Raw genomic sequence first — 14,483 nt, 5'->3', positions numbered from 1 at the left:
ACTAATCCGTAGGTAAATGTAGAGGTAGCGTGCCGACGGCGATCACATCGACCTTGGAACCATTCCCGACGCGCATCGTCACCTCGTCCTTCGCCAGTCTCCGTTTATTCCGCAGCTCCTGTTGTGTGTTACAAATATGAGCAACGGCACCGGTATCAAATACCCAGGAGTTACTACGATTACTGGTAAGGTACACATCAATTACATGTATATCAAATATACCTTTGGTTTTGCCGGCCTTCTTGTCCGCTAAGTATTTGGGGCAGTTCCGCTTCCAGTGACCACTTTCCTTGCAATAAAAACACTCAGTCTCGGGCTTGGGTCCATTCTTTGGCTTCTTCCCGGCAGCTTGCTTGCTGGGCGCGGCAACTACCTTGCCGTCCTTCTTGAAGTTCTTTTTACCCTTGCCCTTCTTGAACTTAGTGGTTTTATTGACCATCAACACTTGATGTTCCTTTCTGACTTCTACCTCTGCTGATTTCAGCATAGCAAATACTTCAGGAATGGTCTTTTCCATCCCCTGCATATTGAAGTTCATCACAAAGCTCTTGTAGCTCGGTGGAAGCGACTGGAGGATTCTGTCAATGACCGCATCATCCGGGAGATTAACTCCCAGCTGAGTCAAGCGGTTATGTAACCCAGACATAGTGAGTATGTGCTCACTGACAGAACTATTTTCCTCCATCTTACAGCTGAAGAATTTGTCAGAGACTTCATATCTCTCGACCCGGGCATGAGCTTGGAAAACCATTTTCAGCTCTTCGAACATCTCATATGCTCCATGTCTCTCAAAACGCTTTTGGAGCCCCGGCTCTAGGCTGTAAAGCATGCCGCACTGAACGAGGGAGTAGTCATCGGAACGTGCCTGCCAAGCGTTCATAACGTCTTGTTCCGCAGGGAGAACGGGTGCGTCACCAAGCGGTGCTTGTAGGACATAATCTTTCTTGGCAGCTATGAGGATGATCCTCAGGTTCCGGACCCAGTCCGTATAGTTGCTGCCATCGTCTTTCAGCTTGGTTTTCTCTAGGAACGCGTTGAAGTTGAGGACTACGTTGGCCATTTGATCTACAAGACATATTGTAAAAATTTAGACTAAGTTCATGATAATTAAGTTCATCTAATCAAATTATAATGAACTCCCACTCAGATTTGACATCCCTTTGGTCATCTAAGTGTTACACGATCCGAGTCGACTAGGCCGTGTCCGATCATCACGTGAGACGGACTAGTCATCGTCGGTGAACATTCTCATGTAGATCGTATCTTCCATACGACTCGTGTTCGACCTTTCGGTCTCCGTGTTCCGAGGCCATGTCTGTACATGCTAGGCTCGTCAAGTTAACCCTAAGTGTTTTCGCTGTGTAAAACTGTCTTACACCCGTTGTATGTGAACGTAAGAATCTATCACACCCGATCATCACGTGGTGCTTCGAAACGACGAACTGTAGCAACGGTGCACAGTTAGGGGAGAACACTTCTTGAAATTTTGTAAGGGATCATCTTATTTACTACCGTCGTTCTAAGTAAACAAGATGCATAAAACATAATAAACATCACATGCAATTATATAAAGTAGTGACATGATATGGCCAATATCATATAGCTCCTTTGATCTTCATCTTCGGGGCTCCATGATCATCTTGTCACCGGCACGACACCATGATCTCCATCATCGTGTCTTCATGAAGTTGTCACGCCAACGACTACTTCTACTTCTATGACTAACGCGTTTAGTAATAAAGTAAAGTAGTTTACATGGCGTTCTTTAATGACACGCAGGTCATACAAAAAATAAAGACAACTCCTATGGCTCCTGCCGGTTGTCATACTCATCGACATGCAAGTCGTGATTCCTATTACAATAGCATGAACATCTCATACATGACATATAGATCATTCATCATTCATCACAACTTTGGCCATATCATATCACAAAGCACTTGCTGCAAAAACAAGTTAGACGTCCTCTAATTGTTGTTTGCAAGTTTTACGTGGCTGAAGTAGGGTTCTAGCAAGAACGTTTTCTTACCTACGTGAAACCACAACGTGATTTGTCAACTTCTATTTACCCTTCATAAGGACCCTTTTCATCGAATCCGCTTCAACTAAAGTAGGAGAGACAGACACCCGCCAGCCACCTTATGCAACTTGTGCATGTTAGTCGGTGGAACCGGTCTCACGTAAGCGTACGTGTAAGGTTGGTCCGGGCCGCTTCATCCCACAATACCGCTGAAGCAAGATAAGACTAGTAGCGGCAAGAAAGTTGACAAATCTACGCCCACAACCAATTGTGTTCTACTCGTGCAAGAAGAACTACGCATAGACCTAGCTCATGATGCCACTGTTGGGTAACGTTGCAGAAAACAAAAATTTTCCTACTCGTTTCACCAAGATCATCTAGGAGTTCATCTAGCAACGAGTGAATAGATGCATCTACATACCTTGTAGATCGCGAGCGGAAGCGTTCAAAGAACGGGGATGATGTAGTCGAACACGACGTGATTCGAATCACCGGAGATCCTAGCACCGAACGGACGGCACCTCCGCGTTCAACACACGTACGGAAACAGCCACGTCTCCTCCTTCTTGATCCAGCAAGGGAGGGAGGAGAGGTTGAGGGAGATGGCACCAGCAGCAGCACGACGGCGTGGTGTTGATGGAGCTGCAGTACTCCGGCAGAGCTTCGCTAAGCAATAAGGAGGTGGAGGAGGTGTTGGGGAGGGAGAAGGAGGCAACCAAAGGCCAAGGACTCAAGGTATGAAGTCCCTCCTCTCCCCCACTATATATAGGGGTGCCAAGGGGGGGTGGCCGGCCCTAGGAGATCCAATCTCCTAGGGGGTGCGGCGGCCAAGGGGGGTTTCCCTCCCCCCCAAGGCACCTAGGAGGTGCCTTACCCTCCTAGGACTCTTGCCCCCTTGAACCCTAGGCGCATGGGCCTATGTGGGGCTGGTGCCCTTGGCCCAAGCAGGCCAAGGCGCACCCCCTACAGCCCATGTGGCCCCCGGGGATGGGTGGCCCCACCCGGTGGGCCCCCGGGACCCCTCCGGTGGTCCCGGTACAATACCGATAACCCCGAAACTTGTCCCGATGCCCGAAACAGGACTTCCCATATATAAATCTTTACCTCCGGACCATTCCGGAACTCCTCGTGACGTCCGGGATCTCATCCGGGACTCCGAACAACATTCGGGTTACTGCATATACATATCCCTACAACCCTAGCGTAACTGAACCTTAAGTGTGTAGACCCTACGGGTTCGGGAGACATGTAGACATGACCGAGATCGCTCTCCGGTCAATAACCAACAGCGGGATCTGGATACCCATGTTGGCTCCCACATGCTCCACGATGATCTCATCGGATGAACCACGATGTCGAGGATTTAATCAACCCCGTATGCAATTCCCTTTGTCAATCGATATGTTACTTGCCCGAGATTCGATCGTCGGTATCCCAATACCTCGTTCAATCTTGTTACCGGCAAGTCACTTTACTCGTACCGTAATGCATGATCCCGTGACCAAACACTTGGTCACTTTGAGCTCATTATGATGATGCATTACTGAGTGGGCCCAGTGATATCTCTCCGTCATACGGAGTGACAAATCCCAGTCTCGATCCATATAAAACAATAGATACTTTCGGAGATACCTGTAGTGCACCTTTATAGTCACCCAGTTACGTTGTGACGTTTGATACACCCAAAGCACTCCTACGGCATCCAGGAGTTATACGATCTCATGGTCGAAGGAAGAGATACTTTGACATTGCAAAAACTCTAGCAAACGAACTATACGATCTTGTGCTATGTTTAGGATTGGGTCTTGTCCATCACATCATTATCCTAATGATGTGATCCCGTTATCAATGACATCCAATGTCCATAGCCAGGAAACCATGACTATCTATTGATCAACGAGCTAGTCAACTAGAGGCTTACTAGGGACATGTTGGTGTCTGTTATTCACACATGTATTACGATTTCCGGATAACACAATTATAGCATGAATAAAGACAATTATCATGAACAAAGAAATATAATAATAATGCTTTTATTATTGCCTCTAGGGCATATTTCCAACAGGGAGGAGGTATAGGGTTAGGGGAGCGGGCTCCGGCTAGCAGCGGCGACGGACTCCGGCCGCGGCGGCGGCTCCGCGCGGGGGAGCCGGCGGCGGCGGCGAGGATACCCTAGGGGCGGGCGGGTCGCGAGAGCGGGTCGCCTCTGTGCTGTTTTCCTCAAGACTCGTCCTGTGGTCGTGAGATTATGTCTGTTTACATCTTATCCAACCAATACACCGACTCGTGGCCTGGGGAATTTTTAATCACATATTAGACCCTTACAAAAAGCTAGACTTCCAAATTTTTTATTGAAGTGTTTTTATGTGCTTTGCAAAAATGTTAGAGAATATAGAAAACTTCATATGGTTTTTCAAAAAATTGTCCATATTTCTTAGTTCACATTTCCAATTACTGCAAAAAATTAGTCATGTAACTCATAGAAAACATAATCATGTGTTGCAATTGTTGACACCAGATTTTGGCATAGTCGAAAACATAATTAAGAAGGCATCAAATAGAAAAGTGTTCAAAGTGAGATGTTCCGTATCGTCAAAAGGAGAAACTTTGATATTTGGATCATAACCATCCGATCTCATCTCTAAGGCCGAAGTTGTGTTCGAAGTACTGAGATTTTGTATCCAGAACACTATTCGGATGATTACGCCCTGAAGATGGCCTCATATGAGAAAACTTTCTATATGAATTTTCTTCGTCTCGTCGAAACGATCGATCTTGATATAAAACTCGTACCAATCCGAGATCGTGCGTAAAGTTAAAGACACCTGAGTGCGGCCCTATCACGGGGCAAAAGTGGCGCGCCCCATCATACACGGTGTCTGATGGGTAGCGTGGGTAACAGTTTGTTTTGCACGAGAGATTCAGCCATGAATATGGCCTCGAATCAAAAAACGTTCAACACGAAAGTTGTTCGCCTCGTCGAAACAGTCAAATTTTCTTTTGGGCTCATCTTCATCTGAGATCGTTTGTAGCCTGTGGGACATAAAAACCGAACTGATGTTCCATACGTACCTAAATCCGAGTTTGGTTAATTATTGAACTACATACATCGATCAAATCATCTACCACTTTTTATCTTTTATCTTTTCTCCTTAACCCTATTTCTTCTTCTTCCTCGTTCTTCATTTGTTCTTCTTGTTGCAGGGCGGCGAACCTCGAGGCCCTAGGGCAATCGATAGCCCGCGCGCCCAGACAGGGTCCCTCCCGGGCGTGTGGGGTTTCGGATCCTCAAAAGTACCTGCCGGATTGCTCACGTACCGCGCTTCCGGCCGGGTCTTCTTCGACGTGAGCTGCGGTGCATCACCCCTGGCGTGTGGAGTTTCAGGTCCTCAAAAGCACCTGCCGGATTGCTTGCGTACCGCGCTTCCGGCCGGGTCTCCTTCATGTGTACACAGCGACGTGTTTGTGTGTGAACACACTTTTTGGTGACTCCACTGGGGACGAAGCTTTGAACGGTCTTCGGCCTGTTCTTGCTATGAAGAGATCGTCATCTAGGTTTTGCAAGCTACAAAGGTAATATGAATACCCAATTCACTTATGTAGATGCAAATAATGCATATGTTGTTGCTAGATCGTCTAATGAGCATATTGTATCGGCTAACCCTAGTTTTATCAATCATGCATCTAATTATGTGCAACAGCCGATTCAGAATAATCTTTATGTTTCAATTTCATATAATTTTAGTAACATGCAACATATGTATCCCAACTCCTATGCATCGGCAACCCCACAAATTTGTATGCCGATGCACAACATGATGAGTTTGGTTAATCAAGTTGAAACACCCCATGTAGGAACTTTTAATGGCATGCAACATAGTGTTTCATCTTTTTATTCATCGGCAACTAATTTGCAACATGTTAATCCAAACATGCCGGTGGGTAGGGGAATTGGCCATGCTACTACTAGTTATTCGGCCAATTATCATGTAACATCGTATGCTACACCTCATGCTACTAATTTTTTGGCACCATACGCAATTGTAGATGTTCATAATTCAACTCTGCACATTCATGCTCATGGCCGGATAAGTGAGAATTCTACCAGAGCGCATGTGTCTTTACCTAGTAAGGTAGCATATCTTGTTGCCCTTGCACAATTACGGAATTTCGGCAACACAACATTGCGGAAAGCGTCTCAAAGTATTGGGGGGCAATCTGATGAAGATTGGGTTGAAATTGGCCAAACAAAACTTAAAGATAGCCTAGCTGCAATGTTTGTTGAATTTAGACAAGAACAAGCAACCTTGCGAATCAAAGAAAGAAAGAGTGGTGATTCGGATAACAAAGTTAATTCGGTTATGTCGAATCAAATAGCATGTGTACCAAATTTGTTGAATAAAAAGAGGACACCAAGGCATTGGAAAGTCATTTAAAAGTGGAGCAAAGTATTATTCAAGTAACACAACCATCATGCTCTCCCAGCGTGTATGAAGAGATATGTCTAGCAAAGTGATTTGTCTATTTTCAGATTTGGTCACAACTTTATTGTTGATGCATCTATGAGGAAAAATCTCGCAAGTAATTTTGAAAGCCCAAAGATGAAGGGTAATTTACTTGTAAGCAATAAAATTGTTATAAAACATATAGGTCAATACATTGTACCATTCAAAGAGATTGATAGCAATAAAATTGTTACAAAGCATATCGGTCAATACATTATTGTACCATTCGAAGAGACCGATAGTGACTTATTATTGCAGCCAAAGGTTTTCCCATTGCTTTATTTAAAGTTCCTATCTGATTGGGTAGCTTTGCTTGCTTCATACTTGGCTTACGCATGGTCTCAATTGAGACATGTGTGTTCTAACTATTTTCGTTTCAGAAATATAAAGCCAAGGTTAAATTCTTTTGATAAATCCGATGCTAATATTATATCTTATCCAAAGACATCGGAGATAGAGTGCAAAACACAATGCATAGCCGAATGGATAGATTCTAAATTTGAATCATTCATTTGCTTACCTCCAAAGCTGTTCGCACACCAAGATCGGCTAGAAAACAAAACGTATACCTTCGATTCAAACATGTGTGATCAAATCTTTGATTTGTTGTTGAAAAATAATTACATTAGAATTCTTGATCACCATGTCAAGCCATCTATCCAAGGACGAATTTATTGTAAGTTGCATGATTTGTTCAAGCATAGTATTAAGGATTGCAACATGTTTCATCACATAGTTAAATCGTCCATTGATAAAGGATGATTGAAATTTGTTGAGACACCAACAGATGAAGAGTCTATTCCAATTGGTCCCGATGGTAAAAGGTTTTCGCACTGGCTGTTCAAGCTGATCCATTTAAAAAGAAGATAAAAACTACAGGTGATGGGATCAAGATTTCAAGTAAAGAAGTTGTTGAAAAGCATAAGGAACATAATCTTGAGGGCGAGAATTCCATTGAAGCTACAATGGAGACGCCAAGGACTGGGGGCAACAAGAAAATCCAAAGATCGGTGCAAGAACAACCAAAGAAAACAAATGTCAATGTAAGCACAAAGGTAAAAAGCCGAAATTTACTTTCGCGCAACTATTGGAAAAATACCAGAAGATAAGTGAGGAGACAGTGCTTATCGGCCTACTCATGCAAAAGCATCAGGATCACCCCCTAGGCGCAAATCCAAGGATCGATATTGGCAAGAAGATAATTTGAATGCAACGTGTCATATCCTTAGTTTGGGTCACCAATGCCAATGTCGTGGATGCCTCCCTATGCTCATGTAAATCCATATCCATCATGGGACAAGTATGATACAAGGGCACATTCTCCATATTATTATAAACCATCTCGTCAGTATTATGCATCTCCATGAAGACCAACGTTCAATGAGCAGTCATATGTTCAAGACCGTTTCAAAAAGAATCGGCCCAGACCACAAGGTAGAATAAGGAGGTGGTTGAGCAAGTCTACCGCGTCAAAAGAGATGGTCGTAAGAGTGCCACTTCAGATATGATCTCAAATGAAAAAGAGTCAATTAAAGTGTTGACATTGGCCACAAAAGGCAATGAGGCAAGTCAATCAAGTCCCAAATCTAAAGGGAAGAAGTTGAGATTGCACAAGGTAAAATAAGAATTGCAGTTACTTCAAACAAAATCGCAGCCGGGGTGCCCACTCGGCTTATCGTATTGGCAAAAGAAGAAATTGCAAAAGCTTAGTGCACAAGAACTTGAAAAGAGAAACATGGCATGGGTTCCCAAAGGAAGTATTCAAAATAAGAATTATGTGCGAGCTTCCTTTACAAGGAGTGCGGCAAAGGTGAAGAAGGAAAAGAGTGAAAACTACGAAGGACCAAGCCAAAGGTGTCAACATCTTCGGTCCATACATTATCCATTTTCTTCAACAATATTATTGATGCCTATGCCATGGAATTCGTCATCAGGTATGATTGATTACCGTCAATGGGCTTATTTCAATCCATGGATGAAATATAATTTCTTACATCATGAAAGGGTATTACCAAATCATCATATGTTTGATTAGCTTCACTTCTGTTGATAATCTAAATGGCCGATATATACTTACCGTCCTAAGCACGTACAAAGGCCGATGAAGTGTTGACATCGTCCTTAGAAATAGCATTGTGCAAGTTATTTTTTGGCACGCAAGTTTTGCCGAAAAATGGAGGGCCATGTGTTGACATCAGATTTTGGCATGGTCGAAAACATAATTAAGAAGATCTCAAATAGAAAAGTGTTCAAAGTGAGAATGTTCCGTATCGTCAAAAGAAGAAACTTTGATATTTAGGCCATAGCCATCCGATCTCATCACTAAGGCTGAAGTTGTGTTCGAAGTACTGAAATTTTGTATCAAGAACACTATTCGGCTGATTACGCCCCGAGGATGGCCTCATATGAGAAAACTTTTTAAATGAATTGTCTTCGTCTCGTCGAAACGATTGATTTTGATATAAAAATCGTACCAACCCAAGGTCGTACTTAAAAGTTACAGCCACCTGAGTGCGGCCCTGTCACGGGGCAAAAGTGGCGCGCCCCATCAGACACGGTGTCTGATGGGTAGCGCGAGTAAAAGTCTGTTTTGCACGAGCGTTTCTGCCGTGAAGACAGCCTCAAATCAAAAACCGTTCAACACGAAAGTTGTTCGCCTCGTCGAAACGGTCAAATTTTCTTTTGGCTCATCTTCATCCGAACTCGTTTGTAGCCCGTGGGACCTAAAAACCAAACTGATGTTCCATACTTACCTAAATCCGAGTTCGGTTAATTTTGGAAAGATTTGAATGTGATTTGGACGTAATTTGGAGTCTTTTTCTTGTACGGGAAGTCAATCCGCCTCTTTTATACCTAAGGGGTGACGGCCGATTGAACAACACACATCGATCAAATCATCTACATTTTATGTTTTCTCTTTAATCCTAGTTCTTCTTCTTGCTCGTTCTTCGTCTGTTCTTCTTGTTGCAGGGCGGCGAACCTCGAGGCCCTAGTGGCGAGCAGGTCGACCTAGCGTAGCCCATAGCCGCCGCGAGCCAAGACGGGGTCCCTCCCGGGCGTGTGAGGTTTCGGTTGCTCAAAAGCACCCGCCAGATTGCTTGCATACCGCGCTTCCGGCTGGGTCTCCTTAGGCATGAGCTGCGATGCATCATCCCCAGCGTCGAGGGTACACGGCGACGTGTTCATATGCGAACAGCAATAAAAATAAAAAAAAAGCAAAATGACAAAAAAAGAAGAAAAATAGAAACAATTATTGAAAAGCTGTTAGGTATTAGTTCGCTGGTTGGGCCCGGGGACGGCCCACCTATTTCTATCGCTCTATAAACCACTCAAATATTACAAAAAAACCCACTCAAATCCCATGCAGACAGCCCAAGTCAGCTGAATAGGTGCAGGGTTTGCGCCACCGCATCGTCTTCTGCGGTTCTTCGCAGCGTCCCGACGTTCTGCACAGCTGCACTAACGTCCTCGCCACCGCTGAGCCGTTGCACCGATGCCGGCTGCGCCATCGTCCCGCGCCGCCTCCTGTTCTTACAACAGTATACTATGCTTGGAGTGTTATACAAACAGAAGAGATTTAATCCATTACTATCCAATCAATTAATAGTATGCAGAAATGCTTCTGATGCCAGATTTTAAGCATGACAAATCGAATGTTTTTTATGGCAAATCATTTTTCGTCAGGATGACAATTTTTTTAGTAAGCATTGCGATCCCTGACAAAAAACTGAAGTTGACAAAGATTTGGCATGCTTGTTAAATGAAACTATCATCCTCGTGACAACAAAATTTGTCATCTCAAGCATTTGATTTGCGATGCTAAAAACTCTGACATCTGATTTGTAGTGAAATCCTTAATCTATCGACTCCAGGAAACGGAAAGAACTACTGAAACATGACTGATTGTTTTGCTGCTCCATATACTATTTGTTGTTTTTGCCATGCTTTATCTAGTTTGTCGGATCATAAAGCATCACGTTCAAAATATTGAATACTACACAATCTAGGCAAAATATTCAAATACATACCAGTTTTACAAAAATCTTATGTACTAGTTCAATCTGATAATGGTTATTCCCATGTTCTCCTTTGGGTGATTATTCCTCCTCACACAGTACACAGTTTTTTTGCGAACTTTTCATGAGCCCCCCCCCCCCCCCCCCATCCCGCCCCCATCTTATCGTTTTCCGTTCCAAAGCAAGATCAAACATGATCTCTCAACATTATGCATATATAGTGCAGTTTATCGTTGCCAGGAATATAAATATCATCATGATCACATTGGAGCATAGACCTTCGTACGTGTGCTAACTGAGGCCTTGAATTTTTATTAAAAATATATCCAGATGCAGGCTCGATGTTGTAGTAAATTATTGCATGGATAAGATGTGCACGTCTAGTAATCCGTGATATGAATATGATATACACTTATGTCATTGCCGACATGTACATAAGTTGACTCAAATTATTGAAACCGAAAGTTCGAACCCATTATAGGAGTAGATGAGTTCAACCCTTGGCAAATATGGGCGCCAAAACCTGACGAATTTGGGTGCTGAAATATTCCAGTTGGGCGTAAGTAACTCGCATGGAAATTGGAAATTGCGGAAGGTGGGAAGCAAGATCATAATGGCACATGGCCGAAGTAGGTAGGATCTTCTGTTTGTAACACACTGTTGTCATGAATTACCTGCTTTAATTTGTCCCGCTTTACCTTCACCATAACAGGAAATCATTAGTGTGCATCAACCTCTAATTGGATGGTTAAGAGTAGAGTGGTATCCCTGACATTTTCCAGAATTTATTTCAGAATTTTCAGCGAAGCGCATTCAGTGGGAGGAGATGTTCTTGTCGTCTACAAGGCGTCCGTGGTGTCTTTGTTTAGTTTCAAGATGATATGTGGGCCCAATATCTCGATGGTGCTCAAATGGACAGAGTGTGCGTGTGTGTTTACATGGGTAAATGTATGCGCCTATATATGAGCGTATGCATCTGTACCATGTTCTCGAAAAGATAAACAACAAATCATTAATGGACGTCATATCTGTTGCAAGTAGATGGTTTGTCGGCCTATTTTGTTTTTCTTCTTCTTTTTATTTTTTTATCATCTTGAAATCACAACCAAGTTTCTCACCATTGGGTTCCCCTGGCGGTAGTGTGCTGTGGAATCAGGAGACACACTCATAATGGAGATTAATTAATGGGTGGGGAAGGGAGCTCGTGATTTTCACTGTTTATTAACAGTTGACACTGCTACAACTAGCAGTGGCTATGACGGCACGATGGATGTTGCGGTGTGACTCGTGTCGGTGTGGAGTGATAACCATCAGTTTTGTGACAACATGAGCGTCTTCTTGACGGCCATGCGATGGTCTTAGGTGAGAAGATGTCTCAACAATTTGCTAGTGCCTTTGGCCTGGGCATGGAGGTACCAGCGGAAGCGACTATTGAATGATCATTCATCAAGATGCTGATTGAAACACCCTTTTATTGCAAGGTGAAAACTCTTGCCCACATCTTTATTTACTACGCTCGGCAACGACGTACTTGCGTCGTTATCTTATTGAAGGTGGTGTCTACTGCTGGTCTTTGCAAGCAGGATGAAAACCCTTTTCCAGGCCGACCTCATTAAACCTGGTGATGAAAATTGACTTGGTTGTAGGTGTTAATTTTATTCTATCTTGTAATAGTTCGGCCATGGTTTTCTTTGCTTTTTTACTCTAGTTAATAATTAATAAGAATGGCCGTGTGCACGTATAATGCAGACGCCGGGATTCAACCTCCTTTAGAAAAATCAACACTTGACACAATTAATTTCAATGGTGCCATGCATGTCAGTTGTCCTAAGATATTTCTTTGCAATTTTCCAGATGAATCTGCTAGATCAAACTCTCCTGGCAATCAGCAGTGCCTGCCAACAATCCCATAAATTCATCAAGACAAGAGTCCATGACCGATCTGGCGCCACAATGCCACAACTGGGAGAGTGGACCTCAGAAACATATACACCTGCCTGCATATTCATACTTTATTATCTCGTGTGCCGCGTGTTACTTCATAGCCTGTGGTGTCGTGTGTGGTCTATTTAAGCACTAGCATCACATCAACGAATTCCCAAAGCAACACATAGCAACCACACACTCATCAAGAGAACGGAACAGAGAAGGAGAGGGTCCGGGAGAGCGATGGCGGCTCAGGCAGACACCATTGAAGTTCCCACGGACGCTGAGCTGCTGCAGGCGCAGGCTGACCTGTGGCGCCACAGCCTCTACTACCTCTCGTCCATGGGGCTCCGTTGCGCCGTCCAGCTTGGGATCCCGACCACCATCCACCGCCTCGGCGGGGTCGCCTCACTGCCCGACCTGATGGCCGCGTTGTCCCTTCCATCGGTAAAGATGCCGTTCCTCGGCCGGCTCATGCGCGTGCTCGGGACGTCGGGCGTCTTCGGAGCCGACAAAGACCCCGAGTGCGGCGGGGAGCTCTACCGCCTCACCCCGCTGTCCCGCATCCTTGTGGACGGCGTCGACGCGGATGAGCACCACAGCCAAAAGTATTTTGTGCTTGCCGTGACCTCGCCACGTCTCGCGGAGGCGGCGTTGGGGCTGGCGGACTGGTTCAAGAAGGACCTTGAGCCACCAGTGCCGTCTCCCTTCGAGGACATGCATGGCGCCCCTATCTTTGATGAGAGAACGCCCCTCATGGACGAAGAGTTTGACGCCGTTACAAACCAAGGCTTGGCTGCCCACGACAACCTGGGGATTGCCACCATACTGCGAGAGTGCGGTGACATCTTCAAGGGGCTTGAGTCTCTCACTGACTGCTGCGGTGGTGATGGTATGACAGCGAGGGCTCTTGTCAAGGCTTACCCGCACATCAAGTGCACCGTGTTGGACCTTCCGAAGGTGATAGACAAAGCCCCAAATGATGGTGTCGTTAACTATGTAGCGGGTGACCTATTTCACACCGTCCCATCTTCTCAAGCTGTGATGCTCAAGGTATATATAACATGGCAAACCATGGGAAATTCTTACGTTCTGGTCTTGCATCTCATAGAAGTCACTCTTACCCACCTTTCATTCTTTGAACTTTACCTATTGCTGCAGCTTGTACTACATTTCTGGAGCGATGAGGATTGTGTGAAAATCTTGACCCAGTGCAAGAAGGCCATTCCTCCACGCGACGAGGGAGGAAAGGTAATTATCATAGACATTGTGATTGGACCTTCCTTAGGGCCAATAATGTTTGAAGCCCAACTCCTGATGGATATGCTCATGATGGTGAACACAAGAGGGGTCCAACGGAGTGAAAATGACTGGCGCAAGCTATTCATGGAAGCAGGATTCAAAGACTATAAAATTGTGAAGAAACTGGGAGCTCGATGCGTTATCGAGGTCTACCCATAAGATGTTGAGCTCTAATGGTGAATAAATTAAAGGAGAGGTGTTTGCTTTTCTAAATGGATAGCTTCATGGATCTTACAAAGTAGCTCAAGCGTTTGAAATGCCTGCCATAAGGTCCGTGTAAGGTTCATTTGGAGAAGTACTAAAACTGTGTGTGTGTGTGTGTGTGTGTGTGTGTGTGTGTGTGTGTGTGTGTGTGTGTGTGTGTGTGTTCCTTTTTTTAGGTTTTACCGTGTCGGTGTGTTCTAAGCCTCCAACAACGCTTTCTTGTTAGTTGTCGGTGCATATTATGTATTGTTGGTACGTTCTATTTTTATATCAATAATGATATTTTGTCCTTCAAATTAAATGCAAAAAACACAAACTAGAAGTCGATGAGGAGACGACACCAAATGTTCGCTGGCGGCCATCTAAGCAACAAATGTCCGCCCATTTAGTCAACTTGGATCGATTCAATATAATTATTTTTTTAACATCATATTCTCAATGTTGTCGGCGTCTTTGTTTCACTAATAAATGCCTATGATCAAGAAGATATAATCATCATGCAACACTTAA

The 14,483-nt window shown here is 44.3% G+C and overlaps 1 protein-coding gene across 2 annotated transcripts; it reads left to right on the top strand.

Annotated features, from left to right (window-relative positions):
- The first annotated feature begins 12,652 nt into the window (after nt 1-12,652).
- LOC123087950 (probable O-methyltransferase 2) lies at nt 12,653-14,269 on the top strand. 2 transcript variants are annotated; one of them, XM_044510066.1, is made up of 3 exons: nt 12,653-13,520; nt 13,629-13,718; nt 13,814-14,269. In XM_044510066.1, exons 1-3 carry the CDS (start codon nt 12,711-12,713, stop codon nt 13,829-13,831), a joined length of 918 nt encoding a protein of 305 aa, XP_044366001.1. In that variant the 5' UTR covers nt 12,653-12,710; the 3' UTR covers nt 13,832-14,269. The 2 variants fall into 2 exon arrangements, with proteins under 2 accessions (XP_044366001.1, XP_044366000.1); XM_044510065.1 differs by having other exon boundaries at nt 13,629-14,269.
- The last annotated feature ends 214 nt before the right edge of the window (nt 14,270-14,483 follow it).

The sequence above is a fragment of the Triticum aestivum genome, chromosome 4A, assembly GCF_018294505.1.
Source record: "Triticum aestivum cultivar Chinese Spring chromosome 4A, IWGSC CS RefSeq v2.1, whole genome shotgun sequence".
NCBI classification, from domain to species: Eukaryota; Viridiplantae; Streptophyta; class Magnoliopsida; order Poales; family Poaceae; genus Triticum; species Triticum aestivum.
This window is presented reverse-complemented; position numbering and strand designations above follow the sequence as displayed.

Coding starts and splice junctions, on each gene's coding strand:
- LOC123087950 (XM_044510065.1), top strand. CDS start 12,711: ATGGCGGCTCAGGCAGACACCATTGAAGTTCCCACGGACGCTGAGCTG. Junction 13,521..13,628: donor CTCAAGCTGTGATGCTCAAG/GTATATATAACA, acceptor CTATTGCTGCAG/CTTGTACTACATTTCTGGAG.